Source organism: Grus americana, chromosome 1, assembly GCF_028858705.1.
Source record: "Grus americana isolate bGruAme1 chromosome 1, bGruAme1.mat, whole genome shotgun sequence".
Taxonomy (NCBI): Eukaryota; Metazoa; Chordata; class Aves; order Gruiformes; family Gruidae; genus Grus; species Grus americana.
In genome coordinates, this window is record NC_072852.1 from 69,033,090 (window position 1) to 69,060,110 (window position 27,021).

The 27,021-nt window shown below is 48.0% G+C and overlaps 1 protein-coding gene across 1 annotated transcript in view; it reads left to right on the top strand.

The window, feature by feature from the left end:
- Positions 1-27,021, top strand: part of WNT5B (Wnt family member 5B) — a 75,203-nt gene continuing 48,182 nt past the window's right edge. The window contains exon 1 of the mRNA XM_054841437.1: positions 1-341. Coding sequence (XP_054697412.1) covers positions 336-341 — 6 coding nt within the window. The 5' untranslated portion in view covers positions 1-335. The remainder of the gene's footprint in view (positions 342-27,021) is intronic.

The window sequence follows — 27,021 nt, forward strand, 5'->3', positions numbered from 1 at the left end:
CGGCCGGAGCCCCCGGGATCCGCCGGCACCTCCCGGGCCCGGCACTCGCCGCCGCCGCCAACTTCAGCCGGGAGTCACCCTCGGTGCCGCCGTTCCCGGAGCCCAGCGCCGCCGCGGCGACGGGGAGGGCCAGCGCCGGCAGCCTCCCCCCGCTCCCCTCTCGCTGCCGGCGGGGGGCTCGGCCCGACGCGGCGACGGGTCCGCGGCCCCGGGGCAGGTGCGTCCCCTCGCGGTCTCCGGCCGCCGAGACGCCGCGGCGGGGGGCGCGGAGCCCCGTGCCCACCGCGGGCGCCCTCTCACCTGCCGCCGCCGCCCGGAGCCGCGGCGCCCGGGAGATGCAGGTAGGAGGCGGCCCCGGCCCGCGGCGGCGGGGAGGGTGGCGGTGGCGGCGGGGGGAGGAGGCCGGGGAACGGGAGGCGTTTCGCCGTGCCGGGCGGCGCGGCTACCCGGGCCCGTCCCGTCCCGGGCGCCTCCCCGGGCGGCCCCCGAAGGGGCGGGAGGCGGCGCGGGCAGCGCCGGGGGCTCGCTGCTTTCTGCCAGGCAGGGAGACACGGCCGCCTTTCGCCGCCGACCCCCGGCAGCGCGGCCCGGGGGCGCCCCCGGCCCGTTACGGCCGCCGGTCGGGGCAGGGCAGGGGCTTCGAGGGGGCCGCGGGGATGGGGCGGTCCGGGCTGCACAGAGCCGGGAGAAGGAGCCGTCGGGGCCGCGGCCGTCGGGGGGCAGAGCCCCAGGGAGCATCCCCACAACGCGGGACAGTGGAGGGGCGGCCGGGGTACGGGGCTAGGGCCGGTTGCGGGGTGGCCCTGGGTTGGCCTTGGCGGGGTTACTGCAGTGGGAGAGACCTGCTTTGGCAGGAGAGACGCTCCTCGGTCATGAGGGGACGTACTGCAGTATAAGGGACATTGCTGGGGTGCGAGGGATGCTCCTATGGGGTGGTGGATGTTGAGCCGCTAAAACAGATTTTCCTCAGACATGACAGACATGAGTTCGGCGAAACAGATGTTATCCCGGTAAGATGGATGTTACTCTGAGTAGAGAGATGTTGCTTTCGGATGAGGGCCCTTTCCCTGAGTATGAGCACGGTGGCTTTCCCGAGAGCACCCGAGCCCTCTGCCCACGCTGTCCTTCTCGCCCACATGCCCACAGTGTGGCACCACGTGCAGTCATGGGCCATGGCACGTGGTGTGGGAGAAGGTGCTCGTGCGAGTGGAAATGCAGAGTAGCAACGGCGTGCCTGGTCTCACATTATGAGCATGAGCATCCCACTTATGTCTGTAACAAACACGCTGTTTTATGAAACTTGGGGTTTTTTTTCTGGGAATTATGGTGCAATACTTCCATTAGCAGTATGGGTAAAATAACTTCCTCAAACATATTTACGTGTGCTGTGACGCACTTTGTTGCCCCATGTTTTTTCGTACATTTCCTCTGCCACCAGATGGGCGTCCCTGTCAGGGACTTTCACCTGCCTCTTAATGCTTTCCTGCTTGCACTCTCCAGCGTGTGAGCATCATCACCCTTGCTTTGCTGCCTGCACCCATGCATTCACCTGCTCATCTTTGGGCTTGGGGGTTTTTTTGTGACGGAGCTGTTTCTCACACATCTACCAGCATTTATGTTCTCACTTCATTTTCTTCATAGCCAAAATCTTGGGTACATGTGCGTCACATTCCTCGTGTGCACCTGCACATTTTCTTAAAATCTGCTCTACCCCACTTCACCCACACACGTGGACTGTCTTTTCCACTGATGCCTCCTTGTCTGCTTGTACATCGAGGGCTCTTTCCTGTTGCCCTTTATTTGGGCTTTCGTGTCCACACAGGCTCGGGCACGTGCGTATTAATGGGCACACAAGGTTTACACTCATCTTCGTCTGTCTGTCCCTTCGGAGCCTGTCTGGTACATGGGTATAACATGTCCCCCGCCATCCCCTGCAGACGGGAGGTCTGTAGCGGGGCACCAACACTGCAGCTTAAGCCTGTCGTTGCCCTCCTTTCCCACATTTGCCACTGGGCATCCAGACATGAACTGAAGTGACCGCTTTTTCTGGTGGTGGCAGGTTTAACCTGTGCATGCCTGTTGTCTGTCACATGCAGATGCTTTTTTAAATGCAGAACCAAGTTTGGTACCTGCTCTTCGTCCCACAAGAGAAAGAAGTGGGCTTTCTTAAAGTTAGCAGTAGAGACAGAGTCCTCTTAAACCATGTCCAATGCATGGACACCTGGGTTTATCTAAGGTGAAGGTTGGGCACTGCAGGAATTCAGGTGGAATTTTTTTTTTACCCCAAGCGTCCAATGTATGGGATAAGCTACCACATGTGCCAGCAAAGCTAGCCCAAGTACTCGGTTTCTTTCCTCCTTCTTTAAAGAAATTAGCCAAGTATATGAAAGGAGAAGCATGAGGTTGGGCTGTCAGTGTGGGGTGGGAGGCAGAGCTGGGGAGGCCAGCTGGCCCCATTCCAGCCATGGGTTTCCTCTGCTCCCAGGCTCTGTTGCTTGCCTATATTTCTGTGCCCAGAAATGTCCACGAGAGATTCCTCCCTTTTGGAAAGGATTCCCTCCCTAGCTCCTTCTGTGTCTTCAGTATTAGTGCACCTTTCCTCCTGGTAGCTGTAAGCAGCCCCTGTGTCCTTCCCCCTGTCTCTAGTGCATGTACAACAAAAATGTCCTTCCTTGTGTGACTAACCTCTGTTTAGGGAAAGCTGAAGCTGAAATCAGGCTCCCAGCTCTGAGAAGTCTTCTTTCTCAGCCCCTTCCCTCCCAATCTGCCAGAAATCATGACATCAGTTGAAAAAAATGGAAGTTTTGGAAGAGCTGAGTCTAAAAAGTTGGGAGTTCCTTTTTTTTTTTTTCCAGGTAGTAAGGTATGTCCCAATTGCATTTTTCAGACTTATTCTGTGAAGACCAGAAACAAACCTTTTTAAAGAAAAATTCACATTCTTGTGTAGCAAAGTCTCCAGGAGCTTGGACTTTTAGGAAGAGATCAAATATTATGAAATTTAAAAAAAAAAAATAATAAATCAGTGCAGTCATCTTTAATGCTCTTTGTTCCTTTCTCTAACCCAGTAGGCCTTTCTGTTTCTGGACTGCTTCAGATCTTGAGTCTTTTGTCCTGAAGTTGTTGGGTTTGGTTTTCAAGGCGCGCAAGGAAACCAGTTCTTTTCTGAAAACTGCATGATTGCTTATTTAAATGACTATAAATTGTTTCTATTCATAAGATCTTTTTTTCTAATGGCTGATCAAAGTTCAAGTGAAAACAATTTCATCATTTCCAAATGAATTGGACACACACACGCTAAGCGCTTCAGAGACACTTTTAAACACAGTACTTTTAAAATCAGGATGCGGATAGCCAAGGCATATTGTCATGTAATACAGGGAGTCTGTGATTCGCTTCCATTTATTTTCAGAGAAAGGGACCTTCCCTTGCTGGGAAAAGGCATACAGACCCTTAAAACTGAAGGCAGCACAGAGAAGAGTCATGGGAGTTTTTCCTGGACTGGAAAAAAAATCCTTTTCTAATGGGAGATTTAAGGAATGTGGACCTAGGTAGTGTTTCAGAAAGAAAATTAAGAGGTAGCGTGGTGTGATACCTGAGTGCTTTCAGTGGCACTGAGAGTAGCTGGTACTTGGAGAGCTTTCTAATTCAAAAGGAAAACTTGAAGCATGTGGCTGGGCGTTTAAGCTCTTTACATTCATGTTAGAAGCAGGCAATATTTTTAACAGCAGGGTGATTAACCATTGGAACAAACAACCAAAGGCAACATTAGCTTCTCCAGCTCTTAAAATCTTCACATAAAGACCGAATGTCTGTTTGGAAAAGATGCTTTACTGGAGCGCAAGTTCTTGGCCTCACTGCAGAGATAACTGGCTGAGACTGTATGGACAGAATTACAGATGAGACCAGACCCTGTGATCCTCCACCCCCTTCCAAGCTTCAGCTTATGACCCGATAAAGCTTACGCAAGCCTTCCCCTGCTCTGTGTGAGGCAGAGCAACGGGGTCACCAAAAGCAGATTGTCGCTTTTCTGCACAGCTGTTTCCACAAAGTAGGGATGCTCTCACGTACCTTGTAATTGCACGACCGCTCTCTGCGAAAGCGCTTTGCGAGGGGAGCCCGCTGTAGATGGCAGGCTGTCCGTGCGTGGAGATCCTTCGCTTGTCCTTGGGAGCTGCGAAATGGGCGGTGAGGTCTGATGGCTTGCAGCGGGGCTGCAGGCAGCGCCGGGAGAGGAGTGCGGTGTGTCCCCTCCAGTCCTCCGGGCCGGGATGACTCAAGCTAGAGTTTGGCTGAGTTTGCCAGACTTTAACTCCTTGTTCTTGCATTAAGTGTCATGAGTAATCGCCAAGCCTCTTCTTCTAGTCCTTTTTCCCTCAAAAAGGGAAAAGAAAGGGATCCCTTTCCCTCAGAAAGGGATGTAGCTCATCAGGGCTACATCAGCACCCAAATGGCTACACTGACACTGTGGCCCCCGTGTTTCTGGTTGGGTTTTCCCTGGTACCTTTCCTTTGCATGGTCCCTGTGCTCCGTGCGTACCTGGCTGGTGGGGCTGTGGCTCTCCTCAGGCTGCGGTGTCCTGCACGCTTCTCTCAACAGCTTTCCTGCCTCCTGGGGATGCTGCCTGGCAGAGAGGTTCTTGGAGCAAACGATGGGGGAAAAACGTCCATGTAGTCAGGCGCTCCCCTACCTGCTCACCCCCAACGGCCCTATTCTGGGGTGTCCCAGCCTACAGCTACAGCCCCCCAGCAGTTTTTTTTGGGAGGTCCTCCCCAGGGCCTGGCAGCGGCAAACGGTGAGGGCTGTGTGAACCCCATCTCTTCCCCTCCGTATGTTTACCTGTCTAAATTTAACTCCCCAGCCGGCTTCATCCATCCTAAGCCGACCTGTTCTCTTGTGGCTGAGCTGTGGGTCTGGCTCCTGCTGCAGCGTTTCCTGGCTGCCTCGGGCTGGTGGTTTGCTGCTCACTCCCTCTCTCCGGTGGACGCTGGCTCTCTCAAGGTCCCGGGCAAGCCAGTTCTCTCCGCTTATAGGTTTTATTTTTAAATCTGGTTGCACAGCCCTCGGGACTGGAGGGTCCCTTGTTCTCTCATCCCTGGTTGCTTTGAGTATTTACTCCGCAGTTGGCTTCAGGAAATCTCCCCTTGTCCTGCTACAGCCCACAGCCGTTTCCCTTCTGGCTGTGGTTGCTCCCAAACGGAGACCAGGCATGCTGAGGAGCTCCCTGGCCATCTCTAAAGGAACAATGCCTCTTTCTGCCCCCATCGGGACCCCAGAGGTGGGGTCGGTAGATGCTTCCCCGTGGAGGCATCTTCTTCATTTCACTTTTGTTCAGAGCTGGGCTTGTGTCCCAGTTTGGGAACCGAATGATGTGCCCCTTGGTTTCAAGGTTGCTGGAGGAAGGGAGAAGCAGAGGAGAGGGAGCGCTCCTGTTTCTGTCAGGCTGGACAGAATTCACTTTCTTCAGAGTTTCAGAGTTTGGGACAGTAAATATGGCCCAACCTGGCAGCCTTCTTCATCTAAATAAAACTGTCAGGATCAAACCATTCGTGTCCTGCATAACCCTGCAAGAGACCCCTAATTGATCTCTGCTTTTCCAGGCATGCCTGCTTGTCGTGTAGTTAATGCTGTGGTCTACCACATGAGAGCGACGGTTTGAATCCTGGCCTCCTCTGTCACTCTTTGAGCTAACCCGGTGGCCTTGTGTTTAATACCCTGGTATTCAAAGGAAAGGTAACGAAGGCCAAGGTTTTCAGCAATGACTAGCGATTTGGGGTATCCGACTTGAAACGCTGTCAAAAGTCCCGACTTTTTTTCCAAGGTTCAGCTATTTCTGATGCTTGGGCAGGCTTAAGTAGTCCGGACTCGATTACTTAAAATGACTAGTCTGTTTTGCAAATCTTCATCTCGGGATCTGGAGTGGAATTAGGCAAAACAAAATGAGATCGAATAGTGCACGATGTAGGTCTCTAGCAGGGATACTTAAATGGAGTGGGAATCGGTTCGTAGCCGGAGAGCTTGTGGCACTGTTGCGTGCAGGGGGTTGAAAAAGAGTTCTTGGTTTAGTTTAGTTTGTGGTTTTCGATAGCTCATGAGAAAGGCTTGAAGGGTTTCGTAGTTTTTCTCTTAGGGAAAGAAAAGGAGAGCAACATTGTACCTTATAGTTATATATATGTATATGTATGAAGTTTAAGTCTTAGTTTATTTGAAGCATTTGGGAAAATACGTTTTCTGTAAACGTTCCCATCTCAGTTGGAGATGAAGGAGATTGAAGTGGTTGGGTGGAGCATGTGTTTTGGGTTGGTTTTTTCGTCATTAAGGGCAGGGGGTTAACAAAAGTCATACCAATACTAGTATTTCAGTGGTCTCTCTAAATTTATCTTCCTTTTCCAATTTTTCTCTGTTCAGTTTCTTGGCTGGTTTGGTATCATTGTTTCACTGAATCCTGAAGCATTGTAGCACCTCTATTATGGACAAGTTTGAGGTCTTAGGCAAATTAAATGAGAATCTCCTTGCTTAGCTGTTAAAACGTTTCTGAGCTCTGTTATGCATCAAAGAACGGCGAGAGAAACATATGAGCCCACATGTGTCTTCATTAATGGAACATTTTTCACAAAAAATAATTTTGTGACTGTCAGGTTCATTACTCTCTGAGGTGTTCCTAAGTACTCCGAAGTTGTCTCTAATCATGAAAAATTGATACTGTACAAAAGAAAATGAAGTTCCTTTTTTTCCTCCTCTTTTTACAGATAGAGCGGTTCTAGAGGTTTCCTTCTTATATGCTGTGGCCCAGATTTGTTATAATTACCGTAAATATTGGTCCTGGCAGAAGGTCAGTGCTTTGTTTAGTAAATATTTTGCCATTATCATTTCTGTGCCACAGCTGGGAAGGTTTGGAGTATCCTGTGGCTGTCATCACTGTCGATTATGCCCGGCTTTGTATCCTCAAAACCTAACCGGAGCTTTACAATCTTGTGTCGAGATGGTGCAGATATTCATGGGGTAGCCTCATTACTCTACGTGCTGTTGCCAAGGCTTCTGGTTTTGAACCAAAATGTCAGCTCTTGCTCCAGTGCACAGTGTGTACAAACTGGATTTGTACAAACCACCTTGCGCGTGGCTGCAGCTGTTACTCCACCGGCAGAGATTTCGCAGCCTGCCATACAGGTAGAGTGGAGCGAGTGCTCCTGTGAATTATGACCAATTACCTGTCCCAATTTCTCTTCTGTTTTTATTACTATTCCCCCATTTCTACCTATTCTTAACAAGCTGTTTGGGAGTTTTGCCAAAGTACAAAGTGAACTTCTAGTAATTTTTTATTAATGGCAAGAAAGTTTTCAGTTGGGTAAGCTTGGTGAGTGCAGCACTGCTTATATTCAGTTTTTACTGTAGCTGCACAGGCTCTTTCAGCATCTCTGCCGTTTTCCAAGGAGCTTGCGCAATCCTGAAAGACAAGAGCTGGTTGTCTTCTCCATAGCGTGCTGAGATGATCTAAAAGCAGGTCTGTATTTCCGCACAACCATACTTGCACTCCAATGGCAGAAAAACCCCCATTGCACGAAACAAGCAAACTTTTTGTCCACAGGTTAAAACTTCTGTGTCTTCTAACAAAATGGTGCCGTTTAAGTCAGACTCACATATCAGCGACAATTACTCTGATCAATCTCTGTCTGAATTTGGCTGCTTGTGTTAGGTCACATCTATGCCAGAGCACTGCCAGCACGGCTTTTCTGCCCATGTAGCTGTGACACCTTTCCAAAGACCATGAATGAAGGCAGCAACAGCTCCTTCTGCGGGCACAGCCGTGGCCATGCGGGCATCTTTGTCAGTACAACAGTGTTCACTGGGGTGTTGGGAGGTGTGTGGGTTTATTATATTTTTTTTGTCACTCCACGAACTAACAAAGTTTTATGGGGTAAACTTGATAGTCTGGACCAGGCCCTACTTGTACACACAAGGTAAAGCTTCTAAGTCAAGCATAAAATGAAGCTACAAGCAGTAGGAAAAGTGGTTACGTTTAGACAGAGTTGGTTTGTGTTAGCAAAGCCCAGCTTCGGCTTATGGACAATGCTGAACTAAGAAATGTATTGTAAATACATTAGAGATAAGGCTCTGTGAGTTCATTGCCACTTTTGGTAAACCTGTGTGAGATCTGAGTTGGTGAACCTTGTGCTTCATGCAATTGATCCTGAGCTGAGCAGATTGGAGGTGACCAGGTGCCGCTCACCATCACAGCACGCCTCTGAGCTGGCATGGACCGCTTTGCCTGTCACCTGTACCAACTCCTGCACCTCCCTGAGGCATCAGGGAAGATTATCCTCTTATTCCCAGCCAGTCCAGTAACTCGTTCTTCCTCCTGGTAAAAGAGGTAGTGATCTTCACAGAGCCCAAAATCTTTGTCCATAGGCAGGGAAGGATCATCCAGCAAACCTGTGTGCAAGAGGACATGTGTGTGCTGGCCTGTAGGGTATGCTGGAGCTGGACCAGGGATGGGGGAGGATACAGCCCTACGGAAATTGTGGCTCATTCACATCTTGGGACAGGCGTCAGAGGCTGCCGTGGGCTGGGCATAGCTTTCTAAACTCAGCCTGGGACTGAAAGAGCTCAAAAGCAATACTCGTTCCCAAGTTATGCACTGCCATCCAGCAGGTGCTGGTCTGATGTTGAAAGCTGTGGAGTCGCTTGAACACGATCCATTCCCCACTTGGGTCTCTGGCAGATGTTGCTGCTCTGCTCAGTCATGGTTGTGACTCTACCTAAATGAATTTTACTTTTCCTTTAAGCTCCTTTGCCCAGGTGTTGAGAAGCCTTTGGCTTTTTGATGCCAACACTGTTAAATCCATCACTTGATCCTGTCGCTCTTTCCTTGTTAGTGCTTTCTCTCAGTGTACCCCAGTGTCGTGCTGAGTGGATCTTCCAGACCGTCGTGATGACTTGTAACATGACGTCCCCCATCTGTGACTAGTCACAGAATCATAGAACCATAGAATGGTTTGGGTTGGTAGGGACCTTAAAGATCATCTAGTTCCAACCCTGTAGATTGACTTGCTGTGCAGTTTTTGTGCTGCACAGACTTGTATGTTCATAGCCATTGTCCCGTGTGTCCAAAGCAGCAGACATTAGTGGCGTTGTTTCCTTTTCAGTCAAAGTTTACAACCCTGTGTTTAGGATATACTGCTTTCTCTCATTGTCTCCTCTTCCACAGAAAACTCTGCATGATTATTTCTGCACAGGGCAGAGGTTGCTGCTACTTGTACGTCTGCCTAAAGAATTCTTCAGAAATTTTGTGGATTACTAGAGGTTGAGTTAGGCTTTTGTTTATGTTTTTCTGCAGTGACTTAATATTAAATAAGTAACAAGTGATTAGAGGTAATTTTATGCTTCCAGAATCCCATCTGTCTTTTCCTTTCCAAGATTTGCAAAGCAGACCTTTCTGTAATCTTGTATGCTGATGAAGAGACACTGCTTTCGAGGGCATCTAGAAGTATTCTCAGACCCCACTCCTCATCTGTGTGCCAGTGCATTTCTGTTTGTCCAATACTTATCTGACACTGTGAACCTCTTCCCCTAAATTAAACCCTGTAATTGCTCTGTAATATTTCATGTTCCTAAACAAGTCTGGGTGCAGGTATGCCAAATTCTTGCATTCCTATAAGGAATCTCCAATGTGTCCCCAGTGTGGATATGCCCATTGTGGACTTCCATATGCTTGGAGCAAATGCCCATCCTCAAGCAGCAAAACAAACAAGCATGGAGATGGGAAAATAAAAAGACTTTCATAAGAAAACATGATTTGGTCTAAATTGAAATTTTCAGAAGAAAAACGTATTTTTTGATAGTGATATTTCAAAACCTAATGATTTCTGTTTCCAACTGACATTCAGACTTAAATGTCATTTTAAGTTGAAATCTGAAACAAGAGTTTAAATTTCAGGTCAACGTCCCATAATCTCTTGTTTTGGATCAACATTTCATTTTGAATGTTTTCTTTCTATCAATAATATCTTGGGGGTTTTTTCCCCCCGCATTTTCAAATCAAAAGCATTTGGAATTGTTCATGGCATGAAATAGTATAATATTTTGATCTTCCATCCTTATTTGGGATGCAGGCAAATGTTGAAATCCCAGTCCTTCTTGGGGAACAGAGATTCCATTCTCCGACCAGATCCACAAAAGTGTATTTCTACTGGTTTTGCTGGCCAGCTACTTCAATACTTTGTGTGTGATGACTTGTAATTCGCTGCAGATTGAGTCTGTGGTGTGTCCACATGGCTGGTCTGGAGAGGCTGAGGGCAGTTAATCTTTTGTGCTCTGTGTGGTGCTTTCACATTAATATCCAGATTTCTTTCCCAAGATAAATTTTCCTTTCTAACCAGCATTTGGTTGTGCACAGCACAGCTGCCTGATACCTATTCCGTGCACGGATGAGGACTCTGGTGCTCGCTCGGTCTAGCTATGAACTCTTATATGAGATCAGGATGTTTCAAAAGTTGTGACAGCTTCTTGGTTGTCTATTGTTTGCAATCTTGCAGACTACCATATATCTTTCTGCTCAGAAGTTACTTTTTCCCCTTCCCACCATTGTGGGGAAGTTTTTCCTGCCGTGCTCTGTGCAGTGTGTCTCTGAAGCAGTTTTATGGTGTTCCCCAGAAGCATGCTTTTGTATACCTGCCTCAAAGCATAATCCGGAGAGAAGTGTCTGAAGCAAAAAAATGTCTTTTTCTGTTTGGCTTTGAGGTGTTATCGCCCCTCTTCCAAAATGCAATTGGCTCCATCTACATCCCTAAGCTGTTTTGTTTGGAGTGAAGAGAGCTCAGAAAATCAAGGGAGGCCACACACATAAACAACTGTGAAATCAATTAATCTAAACAAGCAGGAGACATATTCTTGAAGGAGAAAAGACTGGTTCTCACAGAAACCTCCCTTGTGTATGGCGTTGGCGGGACTGTTACAAACATTACATCACTGGAACAATGATGAGCTATGTGAATATTTTAAACTTTTCGGCTAATATTGGCCAATATTTAGAGGAAGAGTGGTGCTTGATTGTGTTTGAAGTGCCTTCCACGCTTTTTGGGAATATTTTAACGAATTATTTTCATAATGGAAATGCTCACAGATACAGCATTGGCACGCTAAAGCAAACACTATTGAAGGGACCTAATTTCTGACATCTTAACTTCAAATATTTGCATCATAAATTTGATTCCAGGAGCTGCACTTATGCAGTCAGGGATAAGAAGCCATGCCTGTCATTCGTGTGTGTTCAGGTAGCAGATACTGCCAGCAGTAAGTACACAAGCAACCTACGGGACAGGAATTATTTGCAGGAGTTTTTATAAACAAATTTTTATCTTGAATTAGAGAAAAATCTTACTGCTTTTAAAAAATTCTGATAAGAAGAAGAGGTTTCCTCAAGCCGTGTGTTATATACTGTTACTCGTCTCCGCGGTTGCAGGACTGTGAAACAGGACACCAATGTGTAGGGACTTCTAAACCTGGTTAGCTCTTGGATCGTGGTCACGCGGAGCGGCAGTGCCCAACTTTCCCCGCAGGATGAGGGTTATTCACGTCTCAGCACATTGTGGTCCTGTGCATTGGGGTGCCCAAGGGTCAGCGATTACGATCGTATCCCAGTTCCTCTCTGCACCTCTTCAAATAATAGTCTCCCCTCTTAGCAGGCTGGCCTGGGGCAGCGATAACACGTGCTGGGAGCAGAAAGCTGCGCTCGGCCTTTCTTGGCTGAGGGCAGGCCATGGAAAGGAGGCCTCAAGAGAGCACTCTTTAGGGGAAAGGAGACAAAGATTGGGAAATCTAGGAGACAGCTACTCCACTCGACCTCCTAAATTGTCACAGGAGAGGATGAAGCAGTGCAACTCTGAGAAATCAAAAGTCTTTGGGCTTGCAGTGTTACTCGGACAGTAAAGTCTTCTGACGGCCACGAACCTTCTCTGGCCCTACCCTACCTCCCATTTGGGGATGAGGAAAAATAAGAGAAGTTGCTTTGTGTTTTGCACTGAGGTCTCCCTGATGAATCACACTTTGCTTAGCCCAGCCCTGAACTGAGAGTTCATCCTATGGAGTGAAAGGTTCCCAAAGGCTTGAACTAAACCCAGCCATGATAGGGAACGCTGCAGGATAGGGGTCTTGATAGGATACTCCTGTTCATGCAACCTTGTCGTTAGGTTTTGCTCTAATTTCTTGTTTCATTCTAGTATGTAATGGATTATTTACCTCATTTGAGAGAAAAAAAAAGAAGTCCTTTACAACTAAGACTTTGGTGTGTAATTTTTTTTTAGTAGAGGCCAGGAGATTGTCCAGCATGGAAGCCAAGAAGATGCCTTGTGTTCCAGCGCTGGAGCTGGGAGGCCTTCTGGAGAAGGCAGAGAGCTCTCCCTGTAGCTTTCTGGGCAGAAGGGAATCACCACGTACCACCTGCCAGTGTCAAAACCCAACAGGTTGGTGGACGCTTCTGAGCAGCCACTGCCTTTTATCATTCTGATCACCGTCATTCGTTTTATTGGCTATCTGATTTGATGGAGGCTGAGAAGGAGATCGCTTCCTGGGGCCCTCAGGGCAAAACCTGGGCTTCCTAGAGCTAAGCTCTCTTTCCAACTCTCCCACAGCCCTGGGGTGACCCCCGGAGGCATCTCTCCCGGGACGTGTCTGCTGAGGTGCACCAAGTCATTTGCAAGTTAGCTGGCTATACACCACTGAAATTCACCCCCCTCGGGCACTTTTCTAGATCCCCAAAGTAACCAGCGTGCTTCTTCGGGCACCCAAACGTCACTGTTAAAGTGGCTTATTGTCCCCTAGTTTCACATCCATGACAGGGGAGTCCCAGCATGTTCATATGTCTGTGATGCTCATGTGGTGCTCACACCATTTTCTCTCACAACAAGCATGAGGAGGAAAGGTAGATGCCGATCTCATCCCCTACATTCCCATCCAGCACTGAGATGGAAATACAAAGAACATTCAACAACACAAATAAATTAAACTGCTAATTTCCAGGACCTAATTACAGCTCTTGGGTTTGCTGCCTGACCTGAAAATAAAACTCCTCTTGCAAAGCTTCCTTGTTTTGGTTGGTTGGTTTGTTTTGTTTTGTTTTAAACAAAGCAAGTAAACGAGAGCCACGCTACCGAATAGGAGAGGATGGTTTGCCTGGTTCATTTTCCTGTATTCTTCCCTGGGTTCTGCTCAGCCGGTTGTGCCCCGTGTTGCGCTTTGGGAGGGGCGTGCTGGGCTAAATATATCTGCACTGCCTGTGAAATGCAGTATGGGGTGCTGCGTCATTTGGTGGAGTTTACTTGGAAACTAAGGTGGGAAGCCAGCTTTTATTTTCAGCCGTGGGGCAGATGCATTGGTCAGTCGTCTCGCACAGAATTTTAGTCTTCATCGGGAGCTTGTCCTTGCAAGACAGACGTAAAACCTACCTTCTAAGTAAAAAGCCACGCTAATTGCAGCAACAAAATAATAACCATATTTTTCTTGTTCAGCAACCAGATTTATGATCTGAGAGCTTCTTCAGATAGGTCACCTTAAAAAAAGTAAAAAAAAAAAAAAATTGTAGCTCAAATATCATGGCTTAATGAGTAGAGGAGTTGGTCTGATGCTGTGTGCTCTAAATATATCAGAAAGAACTCCAGCGCTGGCAGCACGCTGACAACTGGAGTCCTTGGGCTTTCACTTATGTTGGGACAGAAATGTGTACCTCCAAGAAACATGTGAGGAACAGATGCAACTTGGCAACTAAAGAGGATTTAGATTTTGCAATTTCTAGTCCTGCTTTTTGGCTCGTCTTCCTCTGCCGTTTCTGCTAGTGTGGTGGGAGTGATCTCATGGGAAGGGAAGGTATTCCCACAGCGTGGAAATGCCGAGGGGCGGATGCAGCGTGAGGAGGCACACCTGTGCTCGCTTTAGCCTCTGCCGCACGCAAGTAACAGCAGCAGCGCAAGCTTAGCCGCATTGGTGGCACAAACCTGCCGGGGACCATCGGGGACTTACCCAGGCAAAGGGGTGGGTGGAAACCCTGGCTTGTTCTCCATGAGCTCGCCGGGATCGCCTGCCTGCACATCTAACGTACTGCAGTCACACCTCTGGCTGCGGAATACATTTTTCTCTCTTCTTCCTTATGCCACTATAAGTGAGAGGGATGCCAGTGTCGCTATATGGCTGCCTTACTAAAAAAGGAGACGAGTAAACTCTTCAATATAAGGTTTTATATTTATCCAGGGGAAAAATGATGATGCAAAGTAACTTCTGCCTCGTGCTTTTTAGTGCCTAGCATGTTGGGGCTTCTGAATTAATTACTGCAGCACAAGTCACGCATTGCAGACCAATGCCGTACAGCTTTGCCAGCGTAGAGCTCCTGGCACGCTGGGGTCCTGGTCTGCGCCTAGGGATCCTAGAGCTCCGGGATGTGTGCATCATGCTGATGTCAATAAAATCTTCCACATCTTCTCTCAGAGGATTCAGTTGTGATGGTGAGGGCTGGGCACTGGGATTTCTGGGGTTAACCCAGGCTCTGTGACTTCTGGTAAGCATGAGTGCCTCCTTTCCTTCATGGGCTTCACCTGGTCACCAATGGCTGTGAGTAGCAGAGACTGCAGAGGATTAGCATTGCCATTTGAACCTGCCCAGGTGTAGCTTATCCCCTCTGTAACACGGGAGTGTTGAGAGAGCAGGTGGGAATTACTTTTCTTTAGCTTCCCTCGTGGGCTCTGCACCTGGTCCTGCTTTTTCAACTGTCCAGCGGTTCCTAGGAAGGTGGCAGGTAAGTGAACAATCCTGGCAGATATTGTTGTAGAAGTTTGGTAGCTTTCTGTCTCCTTGGCTTCCCTTGGTGGTTTACATCTGTGAAGTGACCAGTTCTGTCCCTCTTCCCCTCCGTCAGTACCCCCACCTCAGCTCTGAGGAGTCGGTACAACTTCTGTAGCTGGGATTATCTGGTTTCAGCGATGGGATGGCAGAGCTTGGGGAAGGGTTTTTTTCTGGCAAGGGTAGGCAGAATTCACAAACAGCTGCCCCACAGCTGCATCCTCCAGCTGCTGTACCACATGCTGTGGTATATGCTTAATATTCATGGCTTTTATTCAACCGTTATGTGAAAAGTGAAGGCCAGCTGCACAATGTACCAGAAAGATACCTCTATTAGGTGAGAAGGTGCTGGATGGAAGCGTGTGTCTTTCTAGTCCACCTCAGATAATTAACTAAACCATAATAACATGTAATTAACCATTCAAAAATAAGCATTGCTCCCGTGTGAAGCTTGCTCCCTTCTTTCTTTCCCCCTTAAGCCCTTCTCCTACCTCTGTTATCACTACGGATCACCTCCTGGCCAGGCACTTCAGCCGTCTGGTATCAGTGGGCAGGTTGCAACCTGAGTGTCTGCTTTTTGAAGAGCATCTGTGGCTTTGCCTGGAATCCAGCTGTGGAAGGTGAAATTGGCTGAATCAGTCTCTGTGCCTGTGCAGAGGGCATGTTGTGTGAAATCGCTGAGTGAAAATGCCGTGCTCTGAGGGCAGCGCGTGGTTTTGACCTATCAGTAATGATGCTGATGCTCAAGCTGGAGTTCCTGAGCGTGACTCCAGGAGTGCTGGAGGGATATGGCCTGTGTTTCAGTACGTTAATGTCCCCAGTCCCTATATCCTGGGACTCCAGGGTGAGAAACTGCCTGCAAAGCGCACCTGATCTTGACATATTGAGTTCCCAAACTGCAGGTTCCCGGGGCAGGAAAAATGTGCACCTCTTGACCAGTTCTGCTCCCTGTTGCAAGAGTGACTGTAAAGCAGCAGCTAGATCCCGGCAACCCCTGCTCTCCCTTTGCCTTCTGCGTGGGCCTCTTGTTTCGGTGCCTTTGAGAGAACAGCTGATGAGATCAGGGTTGCAGTTTTGGGGAGCAGCCCGGCCTTACAGCAGTAATTCATTCAGCCGTGCCAGCTGGAGTAACCGTGAGCTTCCCCGCCATTGGCGGGCATTGACTGCAAAGGGATGAGGAGGGGGGCCAAGAAGGGAAAAGCAGCCTCGGGACTGGAAAGAGCAGGGACAGAAAAGGAAACGAACAGGGAGAGAGCACGTGGTAACCCAGCTGGGATATGGCACACGAGAAGGAGGGTGCAGGTTTGATCATCCACCTCCCAGTACTGACACTGCGCTGGTGACCGCAGCACAAAATCTCACATAACTGATGGGCAGTGGTGTGTGTGGAAGGAGATGGGGAAGGAGGGGATGTGGTAACACCGAGAGTTAACCCTGCTGCTGTGAGCTTTTCTCTGTTGGCATCTATCTCCTGTTCTGTATTTTCTCACCCTTGCTTACCTGAAGGCTGTCATCTCCTAAATAAAACCTGTGCATTGCTCATTTTCTACGTAGGAAAGCCACAAAGAAACCCTGTAGCTACAGAAGGCAGAGTAGGAGACAACTTTTTTTTTTTTTTTTGCCCCTCAGTCATTACAGAACCAATGTTCCAGGAAAAAGGAAAAAATAGGGTGTCGTGCCGTGGAAGAAACGGTCTTTCTCGTGGGATATAGAACTTTGTGTCTGACCAGTGAAGGTCGTCTGGCACTGATGCTAATCCTGCCTAGGTTTTACTGTGCAGTACATAATGTAAAAACATGTGATAATTCCTTCTGTCGTTTCAGTAGAAATTTTTCATTTCCTAAACAAGTGTGCTGTGTTCCTGCGTCCTGTTAAGCCGCTGCTGTGTGCCGCTCCAGCAGCCCTACCTTAACAGCTCGGCTGGTTTGCCGGGTGGTTTAGAGCCTTTTGATGGAAGGCGCTATTTAATTATCAGCGGTGTTATGTTCCCGGAGCTCGCTACATGAAAGCAAAATACCGGCAGTCTGTAATTAATCTAAGCTAATGTGCCACTGTTTACACTCCATCTCCCAAACCAGACAGATGTAAGAAGACACCCAGCCTTCATCTGGGATCCTCCCAGGTTATTTCTGAGCTATCTTTGGAGAACTGCAGTGAGCATATCTACCCACCCCGCAAGTCCCTCAGAAATGAGTACCTTTAACTTTTCTAAGGAATGAGTGGGAGACTTTGTTTCCTAGCAGGGAGCAGGGTTAATGCCTTTTCGTTTGCATTACCACAGCCGACACTGGTTGGCATGGTACAGGAGCACATAACTCCTCCAGTAGTCATGAATTTTGCAGTGTGAAAGGGTCCGATGTAATAAGCCTTGCTTGCTTCCTCCGTTGCTCCCCTCGCTTTGGGTGAGGAGGAGGCTGCTGGCAATGGGGATGTGCTGGATCTCTTTGGTGGAAAGATGAGTGAGTGTCTGGGACTCCAGTCTTAAAAGTAAAATATCATACGTTCATTTCTGATCTCTCTGCTACAAATATTTAGCAGGAGAAGGTGATGAAAATGCTTTGAGCTGTGGAGAGACTGAAAAGATTACGCATCCTTAGAGTGAAGAGTAATAAAAAGCAACATGACAGAAGTATATAAACTTTGAAGTACAGAGAAGTAAACCAGGCATTCCTGTGTATACTTTTACATAATACAAGGTTTTCAATGAAATAAAACATCTGACATAGGTGAAACTTATTTTTTTTTTTCTTACAGCACATAAATATTTGAGACCAAGAACGTAGTAGAATGCAGAAAGGATTAGACATTTATATGGATAAAAATCTTATGCACAGTTTATGAATCTTATTCTAGCTGTTTTAGAAGGTATCAGGCCTCCTGCTCCTGGACAGTCTTCCAGCTGCAGCTGGTTAAATGCTCTTCCTGGCCCCATAAACCTCTAACACCTGCCTTTGAAACATCTGACAGTGGACACAGGCAATGACTCCTCTAAGCTAGAGCCTCGTGCTCCCGAACATCTCTGCCTTGAATGATTACTCTAAACCTGGCTGGGATCAGATGTGACCGCAACTTTCTCATCACCTGAAGGCTGAGATGTGGCATATGAGGATGATGTTGTCGTCCTCCCAGACCGTAGATTCAAGATGACAATTATCCACCTTGTCAAACCACCGACTCGGTTGTCTCAGTTACCTCTTTGCTAGCCATCCACCCCAGTGTCGTGGTGGATAGGTGACCTCTGCAGGTCTGAGCCGCAGTAGGAAACGTTACAACATCAAAGCCTATACGGCTGCCATCCGTACACATTTTGGGTGTTACATCTTTTTTTCAGCATTATGTTTTGTTCAGACTGAAATGAGTTGTAAGCCGCTAAGTCATGTGGCGAAGGCTTTTGCTGGGTTTAAATTTTTTTTGTTATGAGTATGTCTTTGGGCTCTGATTGTTTCCAGATATACTGGTGCAGAGCAGTCCTCCCCAGTGCGCTGGGCACGTTGTATGCCGGGGCATCCCAGGGGTACCTGGGACCGGCTCCCTGCTTCCACACCCCAGCGTTTCGCTGGTTTAGCAGAGGTAGCCTGCTAGCATTGCTGGCCTGGAGGGAAGAAAAATATTGTAATAACCAGCAGAGGGTGCTCATAAACAGATATCCCAAGTAACTGGGTACTGCTGGTACCTCTGCGCTCTCATTCCCTGGCGGCCAAGCCCTAGTTTTCGGTAGCCATGGCCGTGTTAGCAGGCAGAGTGGGCCAGGAGGAGAGGGCCCGGAGGGTGAACTGTTGGTGCTGAAGACCTGGTAAACATGCAATAGCACTGTGGGGTGGGGAGTGCGTTCTTTTGGACTAGCTCTTGTCTGGCCCCGTGGATATGGAGGAGATGTGTGAGGTGCCCTCCTTGAGCGTGGTCCCCCATGCAGTTTCATCCTGAGGGAGTCCAATTTGTGAGCTGTAAGGCTACTCCAGGTTGCAGATCACTGGAGGAGTAGTGGGATTGATGGCAGAGTTGCTTCTGAAGTGAATCCTGATTTGAACTACAATAGTAGCATGCTCATGGCTGTCTCAGCGTTGGTAATGGTCAGGTCTGCTCTTTGGTCGCTGTCACCCCTGTCAAGCTGATCCTTTTCACCATGCAGCTGAATGCGGATACTCTAGCCACTCTCCGCTCGAGGCAGTTTCCAGCCTCTGAGTTTTGAACCAAGTTTACCCCTGAACTGAACTCAAACTCTCTGAGTGCATCTCCATCAAAGCTTCCAAGTTTGATCAGATTTTTTTTTTTTTTGGTCCAAGCCACAAGGTACAACACAAAACTGTAACTTGGTCCCAGCTGTGCTCAGAAGAGTTACAAACCTTTTGGTGAACCTGGGCTGAGTTTGTGCCAAATCCCAGAACCAGGTGTATTTTTCATGTGTTTTTAGGACTGTGTGTTGTAAATGTCACACGGCTCTGAAATTGAGTCCCCAGAGCAAATGTAGCATGGGATCAGAGCACTGGGATTAGGGAAGAAGAGGAGGAATTTTTCTTCAGATAATTATAGGCAGCTGAGTTGCCTGTGGAAAAAAAAATCCTGCTAATGCTCAGCACCTTTAGAGTACTTACTGTAGAGCAGGCATCACCAAACTCCTCTGCATCAAAGGGGGAAATACCTGTCTGGTCTGTAATCCAAGGCGCTCTTCGATTGAAGAAAGATCATAGGTCATGATTATATCAGATACAGCAGACTTAAGTGCTGTCTTTACAAATCTCTCTTATTCTCCCTAACACCTTTTCTACTGAAAAAATCCCAGAATGTGTAATCAGCATACCTAATCAACAGTGCCGACTCACATAATTCATCTTTATAGTGCTCTCTTGTGTGGGGTTTGCCACCGGTAGCTCTCAATGCATTTTACAGAAGCAATTCTTCTCGTGATCCCCCTTTTGCACATGGGGAAAGCAAGGGAGAGGGGAAGATAGGAGAGACACGCTTAGGATATGAGGCCAACCAAAGGTGGGGTCAGCAATAAAATTCCAGGTTCTTAGTTTTGGGCTCTGCTGGAACTGCCCCTCCAACCACCGAAGTGCATTTGGGGCTGGGTGAAACACAGCAGCTATTGAAACAATTCAGGACAGAAAGTGGAGGAAGGCAGAAATGTAATTACGCACATAGGGAGCGGTCACGTAGCCAAATGCCGATGTTTGTGTAAAGCAACGTGTTGTCTTTAATAACCACAAGCGTAGTCAGGCACCCATTTATTTCCTCCAAAAGACAACGTGCCAGGCAGGTCAGTGCCCTCCAGCATGATGCTGAAACACTGGGTCAGTGTTGACTCAGAGGAAGGAGCTCCGCTGCCTGAGTCACCCGCATCGCTTCCTGAGGGACCCTGGTTTCCCCGGGAGTATCGGTGAGACCCAGCGCTGCCATCCTGCCGCGATCAGATGAGATCGTGACCTGAAGTGGTCTGGCTGCAGTTAAATATAAAGAGATACTGAGAAAAACACATCTCACTCTAAGGGCTAGAAGGGTGTTGGTTGGGTTTTTGTTTTGTTGTTTTTTTTTTTTTTTTAATGATTTTGTCTTGAATTAGAGATCTTCCCCACCCCCCCCCCAAAAAAAAAAAAAGAAGAAAAAAGCCTTCTTTAACTAACTTGGTAATAATAGTATGGTTTTAAAAGTACTTGTTTAGCCAATGCTGACTATATGCTTACACAGCTACCTCTGGCCTGGGAAAGATCGAAACCACAATGGCTAAGTATAGAGGCCTCTAAAATATCTTCATATATACAGTGCCTGAATACACAAACAGAACTGGTCTCTCCTCTGTCTACAGGAGCAATATTTTCCATAGGATTTGTATTGACAGAGGTTTTCCCCCTGGAGTTATGCATATTTATTAAAATAAAAATCTCGCAGAACTGCATCCATGTGCTGAACCCCGTTCCACGACCACCTTCAACCTGATACAAGAAATATAATCTCTTCCTGAAGAAAAGTAAGCACTTTTTCATTCTGTGGTGTAGCAGGCTCCTGACTAGAGATTGGCTTTTTTGTTTTGTTTTTCTTTGCAGTTTTGGTTTTTTTTTTCTTTGTTTTTAAAGAGAAGGGGGAACTATTGCCAGGATTTCAGCCTTAGCCCTTGAGAACAGCCAGTGCATGAAGAAGAGATGTTCCCGTCCTTGAAGTGTGGTAGGATCCGTGGACTAAGCGACCAGAGCCACACCAGATGCTGGGCATACCGAGATGCATTTGCCTCTGTAAAGACAGCACGTCTGTACACAGCGTGAAACTCGCTGCTGGGATAAACTCCCCCTTGCCTTTAGTGCTTTGCAGCCTGTTTTCCAGAGTGCAAATCTCTCCATCTTTTGGAGCCTGACCCCTGACTTCTCTGTGTGCCTCCCTTTAAGTCTTTGACTTAAACTGCTGCAGTTGCTTTTGGGCAGTTGTGGGCAAAGCAGTTTTCTGTTCCTCCTCTGTGAGTGCGATACCTCAAATATGTTCCTGCTGATTCCCAGCTGTGGGCTAGTTTTGTACTGACACAACATATTCTTGGGTAAATGACAGATTTCTCTGAACTGGGGTTGGCGCTACTCGCTTTGCACGTAGCTGTAGGCAGTGCGTGACATTGTTCTGGCGGGAGCCAGGAGGCGGTAGGAGTGGCACACGGAATGCGTGCCCAAATTACGTGCTCCAGGGAGCAACACCTGGTTTGTGAGACGTGCAGATGTTGCATAGGTGGTCCTCAGGCGCTTCGGGATTTTTCCTATCATTTCTACTGTGATTATCTATCCTGGCTCTGGATTGTTTGCTGGCACACCAGCAACCCTGGAAACCTCCCAGCTTTCATAATAATAATAACTTCTCCTTCCTTTTTGGATAAAGCAGCTTCTTTAAATGTTTGTAACAATACGCAGCTGAATATATAGACAGTTCTTTCAACACCAAGGCCCTGTCTGACACAGTATGTCGGCAGTTACTGCACTCAAGCTGCATTTTGAAACCCTTCTTTCTACAAGGCCCATTCTTCAAGGAAATGGTGTAGGAGAGGGCAGAAATGAACGTGTGCTAGGACTTCCTCTGGTGGTGTTGGGAGGCTCTGACAACTCCCCTGTACTGTGCCCTTGGCGCAGGAACATCGATGATTATGTTCAGAACTTCTCTGATGAATTACATGCAGAGGTCTCGAGTATTTTTTGGAACCTCCAAAAATAAGCTTTGCTATTCCCATAGGTACGTACTACTCTCAGTTTAAGCACAAAGCAGGTGAGATAAAGAGGGGTGGCAGGACTTGCCTGCAGTCATGAGGTAAGCCTGGAACTCTGTTGTTTTTCCTGGGAGGTACAAGTCACCAGAAGCTCCTGCGGTGCTCTGGGATGTCTGAATGCCTAGACTTCTAAAAATGCAAGCCGTAAGCCTCTCCGCTTGCCTTACTCTGCTGCCGCTGATGCCCATTGCGTTGCGTAGCTACACACAAGGGCAATACACCATGTAAGGCGTGGAGTTGTAATTTCCTGGATGAGCAACGTTATTGCTGTGCTGTATTGTAGCTCAGCACTTCTGTTCAGTGATGAGCTTGAAATTTTGTCTCAGAAAATAGTAGTGATAGCACAAGCAGGAAACAAATACCTACCTGGGTACCACAAACCAGTGGCAGTCAGCACGACTCCTGCTGAGAGCTGGAAACGCACTTTTTTCACTCTGTTTATGATTGTGGGACATCCTATACTGGTGGCAGAATCAACAAGAGCCCATGAAGTTCAAAGGTCTGTAATATTCATGCTAGGACAGTTTTGGTGCAGTCTACATCTCGAACAGGAGTTGTTCCAGTTGTCTGTCAGTTCCCTCTTTTCATTTGCATTGTAAAGCTACGCTAGAAAAATAAGACCCTTCTACTTTGGGCAGCTGCACGTGAAACGCTGGTTACCTTTAGTCTTAACTGAACGGAGCACATCCATCGTGTCCCCGTCAGTGGCCCCTGGGCAGGGGACAGAAATACAGTCCCTGCTGATGCCTGTGGGGAACGCTGCTGCTAGATCAAGGGGTACGAGGGAATACCCATGAGGAGGATAAAGGAGCGGGGCTGGCAGGTATCTGTAAAATAAAGTAGTGGGAGTGCTGGGACAGAGGATAGATACTGAGTTATCTACATGTCTTGGGAAGCTTAAACAATTTACATGTGGCAAGCTGTAGCTTTATAATATCTGTACGGTATATATTATAATAATATTGTAAAATATAAAATCTTTATAACATCCCGGTGAGCAAATCACTTCACGGTGGGATTCTGGATTCAGGTCTTGCAGGCCACAAACACTTGAGAGGATCATAATAATTTCCAGGCATGTTTATCGTACATCTAGAAATCCACCTGTATAATGCGGCGTGATAATTGGGCTCTTCACAAGGCAACCCTGCACAGAGGGGGAGTTGAAGCGTGTTGCATTTGAGGTGTATCTGCAGGGAGCTGTGAGTGTGAGGACTAGGGGAAAGCAGTTGTTGTCCAGGCCATAAGAGGTTGCCCTAAACAGAACAGTCATCAACTCTCTTCTGTTGCCAGTTGTGGAGAGCATTTAAAAACACAGCTTAACCTGCAGGAAAAATAGAATATTTAAGGTGGATATGGAGAAAAAATATTAGAAGTAAACTGGAAGTGGTTGGATAGGGGGGCTGCAGGCTATGCCTTTAGGGAGAGCCTTAGGAATGGGTACAATAAACCCTTGTCAGGAGTGATCCAAGTATACTTGATCCTGCCTCCGTGCAGAATTTGGATGGTGGTCTCTGGAAGTCCCCAGTGTTTCAGTGATACTGTAAGTAGGGCTTTTCAAGGTTATATATAGACTCGGGACTCCAAGAGCGAGGCTCTCCTGTGGCATTATGCCTGGCCCTCAATTTATTAGGGTGAGAAGGTGGAGCTGGAGCTGACTCTTCACCTGACCTTACATTTCTAGTGCCGCTAGTGAATCACACAGGTCACATCCTATACTACTAGTTACTGGTGATTCTGGGTCCCTTATCTCTGGATAGTGAAGCTCTCAAGCTGTCTTGGAGAGCAGACTCATCCATCTTCCAGAAGTTAGATATGTACAGAGTATCTTAAAGCACATCAGCCTTAATGAGCTATTATGAGCAGGCTAAGCCATTTGTCTTTTTATCTTATTATCTTGAAACTCTGCAAAAACAGTGTCCGTGTGCGTGGAGAGAATGAGGCAAAGAAGGGCAAGAGACCTGATTCAAAAAATCCAACCAAACCCCCAAAAAACCCACAAAACAAATTACAATTAGGCGGTATTCAAAATTGCAAAATAAAAATCCGCGGCTTAGGCAACACCTAGCTCCTGGAGGCATCTAAATTCCACAAGTGCCTCATTTGCATTTTTCTTTCTGTTTGTTTGTCTGGTGGGGTTTTGTTGTTTTTATTTATTTAAACACCCCTCAGGTGCTGAGCAGTGTGCCTGCCCAAAGCTTCTCGAGTCTGATCACAATCCGGAAAGACAGAAGCATCCTGGCCCCTCATCCTCCCCAGGTGTTTTCGGAGCACACCTAGCACACACAGGCACGATAAAATCGAAAACCCAGTGGCAGCTGCCACTTTCTTTTGAAACATCTTATGTAGCAGCCGAATGGTTGGAAGGCTTAGGGATCAAAACCTCCTCCTGCATTTTATCCAGCAGCTGCTTTATGCAACATGCCAAGAGGTTTCGGAAGGAGACGGGCCCCCAGAGTAAATGCTCATAGTCTATAGCCATTACTTCCTTCATCTACTCTGTTTGTTGCACCAAATCTGGAATAATCATCCGCACCGTAGCTTAGCTTATATGGGCATAGTGAAGAGTGGCCCTTTCTCCTGGCCCTTGCCTGAGAACCGATGGTTAGTGCCTTCTCCAGGAGGGACAGGTTTGAAGTGCCACGAAGGGAGGGAGGAATTAAGGCAGGTCTCCAGGTTCCTTAGGCTGCTGTTCAAAGCAGGGCACCCCGCTGTTTCCTCTGGGTATGGCTCACTTGCATGCGAACAGGAGCACGGCAATTTGACGGTAGAGACAAAACACCTAATTTTGGGTCACGTGTGAGCGTAGGCAGTTCTTGGTAGCTCTGAGCAAGGTACCGAGCTCCTCAGGCAGGAGAGCCAGCAGCATTTCTCTTCTGGCCAGCCTATGCTAAGCGTGCTGACAGTAAGTGGCTCCATGCCCAGCAAGAAGTTGTTTTGGAGCCTCAGAGGTGTCTGACTCTTCTCAGAGGCCGCGAAAGCACTGAGGACCCTAACCCTGGGATCCACCCTTGGAGCAAGGCCCTTAAAAGCTGGGTGTTGCAGTGCATGTGTCTTTGGTGCCAAGTCTTTTTTTGGAGCTTGCTGCAAGTAACTTCTGCAAGACCTCCTGCATAATGGCTTTGCAGAGCCAAAGCCCAGCCTGTCCAGTGGACCGCATCCCTGCCTCCTCCTTGCTTTTTCAGTTCGGCGAGGCTCAAAGGTCTCAAATCGGTTGCTTTTTCTCAAGCTGTTATTAAAAAAACCCCAACCTCGTAGTGTTGCTTCTGTTGAAAAGCATTTCTGTTCGTTGCACGGTGCTGGAGTGCAACTTGTCTAACACGGAGGCTGGGGTCCATCATCCCGTAGGACAGAGAGGAGGCGTGCTGCTCAGACGAGCCCTGGTTTCGCTGGATCCAGCGGCGGTGGTTTAGGTTTCTGGCTGACTCTGTCTGAAGGCGGCACAGAGCAAAACACAAAGAGAGGGAGGGTCGTAAGTACTCCCATTCTCTCCTGATAATCCCTTAAAAAATAATTGCAGGCCTAAACCTCTGGCCTCGAGCAAATTTTCCACTCGATTAGAGGCTTTTGTGAAGCTGGGGAAAGGGACACGCAGACTTGCACATTGTGCCGCTGCCCGAAACTTCCAGCTGGGATTTTTTCCATCAAAAGGGGATTTTAGTAAAACCATTATAAGGGGCTTAGTCACAGAAAAGCAGTTGAGCTGAGACAGAGGTAGATTAGCTTTAACATGCTTGTTTTTGGCACTAGGGACAGGGTGGAAGTTATACCCAGCCGCTCACATGCAGTCTCCCCCTGTCTGGCTGACTCCTTGGCAGGTGTGTGCGGGAGATGATGTCCCCGCCACGTCCCCAGGGCATGCTGTGTCTGAAACCGGTGGAGGTGAGGGGGAGTGAGCGAGCAGCCCAGGCGCGAGTCCTCCCGCCGTGTGGTCTGGGTCTGGAAACCAAAAGTCGCTGCCGCTGGATGGGTCTTTGGTGTGGTCTGGGCAAGTTTTTGCTAATGGACAGGTGCCTCACGGGATGGAGAGCTATGAGGGGTGATAGCATTTGCAGCCTTAAGGACCATGTCCTGCCCGTGCCTTTTATCCTCGTGGGTGGTCCCCAAGCGTCGCTGCAGGGAGAGTCCTGGTGAAGATGTAGATAGAGCAGCTGGGAGAGCTGCAATCCGAGCCGTACCTGTTGTTGTGACGGGACCTCGGCCGTGGGGGCTGTCAAGGCGGTGCTTTTTGTCAGCTTCACCTTTGTTTGGCGAGACTCACTGTTGCCTCAAATAAAAGCTGCAACGGCTGAAGAGTCTGAATGGATAGGGATGGCTTTTTGGAGTGGTTCCTGCTGCTGGGAGCTCTTCCATAGCCTGTACTCGTACACCAGCGCTTCCGGGGCTCTGGGTGGGAGAGCCTGGTGCGGGAACAGTAGAAAGATGTCCTTCATACTTAGCATTTCTCTGTCCTGACCCTCCCTCTCCAGGGCTACCTTAGGCTGGAAAATTACTTTCAGTTATTGTTCCTCCAAGTGGCAGAAGCTGGACTGGAGACAGGAGAGGAGGGCACCAGGCGCTGTTTGGCCACTCGCGGATTTGGGACATATCCTTAGTCAAGTTGCTTCCACCTCTCTTTGCCCATTCGTGATGATACTTCCCTTTCTGACATCTGTGCGTGTAATGAGCCATGCAGAAGCTAATTATTAATTCTAGTAAATTATCAGGTATAGCTGCTTCTGAAAAAGACACCATCACTGTATTAGTAGCAGCAATGTGAGAAGCAGGTGAAAAAAAAACTATTCAAGTTTAGGTGCTAAAAAGGACATGCGCATACAGCTCCAGACACTTTAATCACTGCAGAGTGAGTAACTGTGCCAACAAGATAGCAAAGCCCTACACAACAAAAGTGAACTAAAATAATCCAAGCATTTAAGCTCGACCCTGCTCCATTACCATTCTCGTACTTGCAGGCTTTAAAAAAAGAA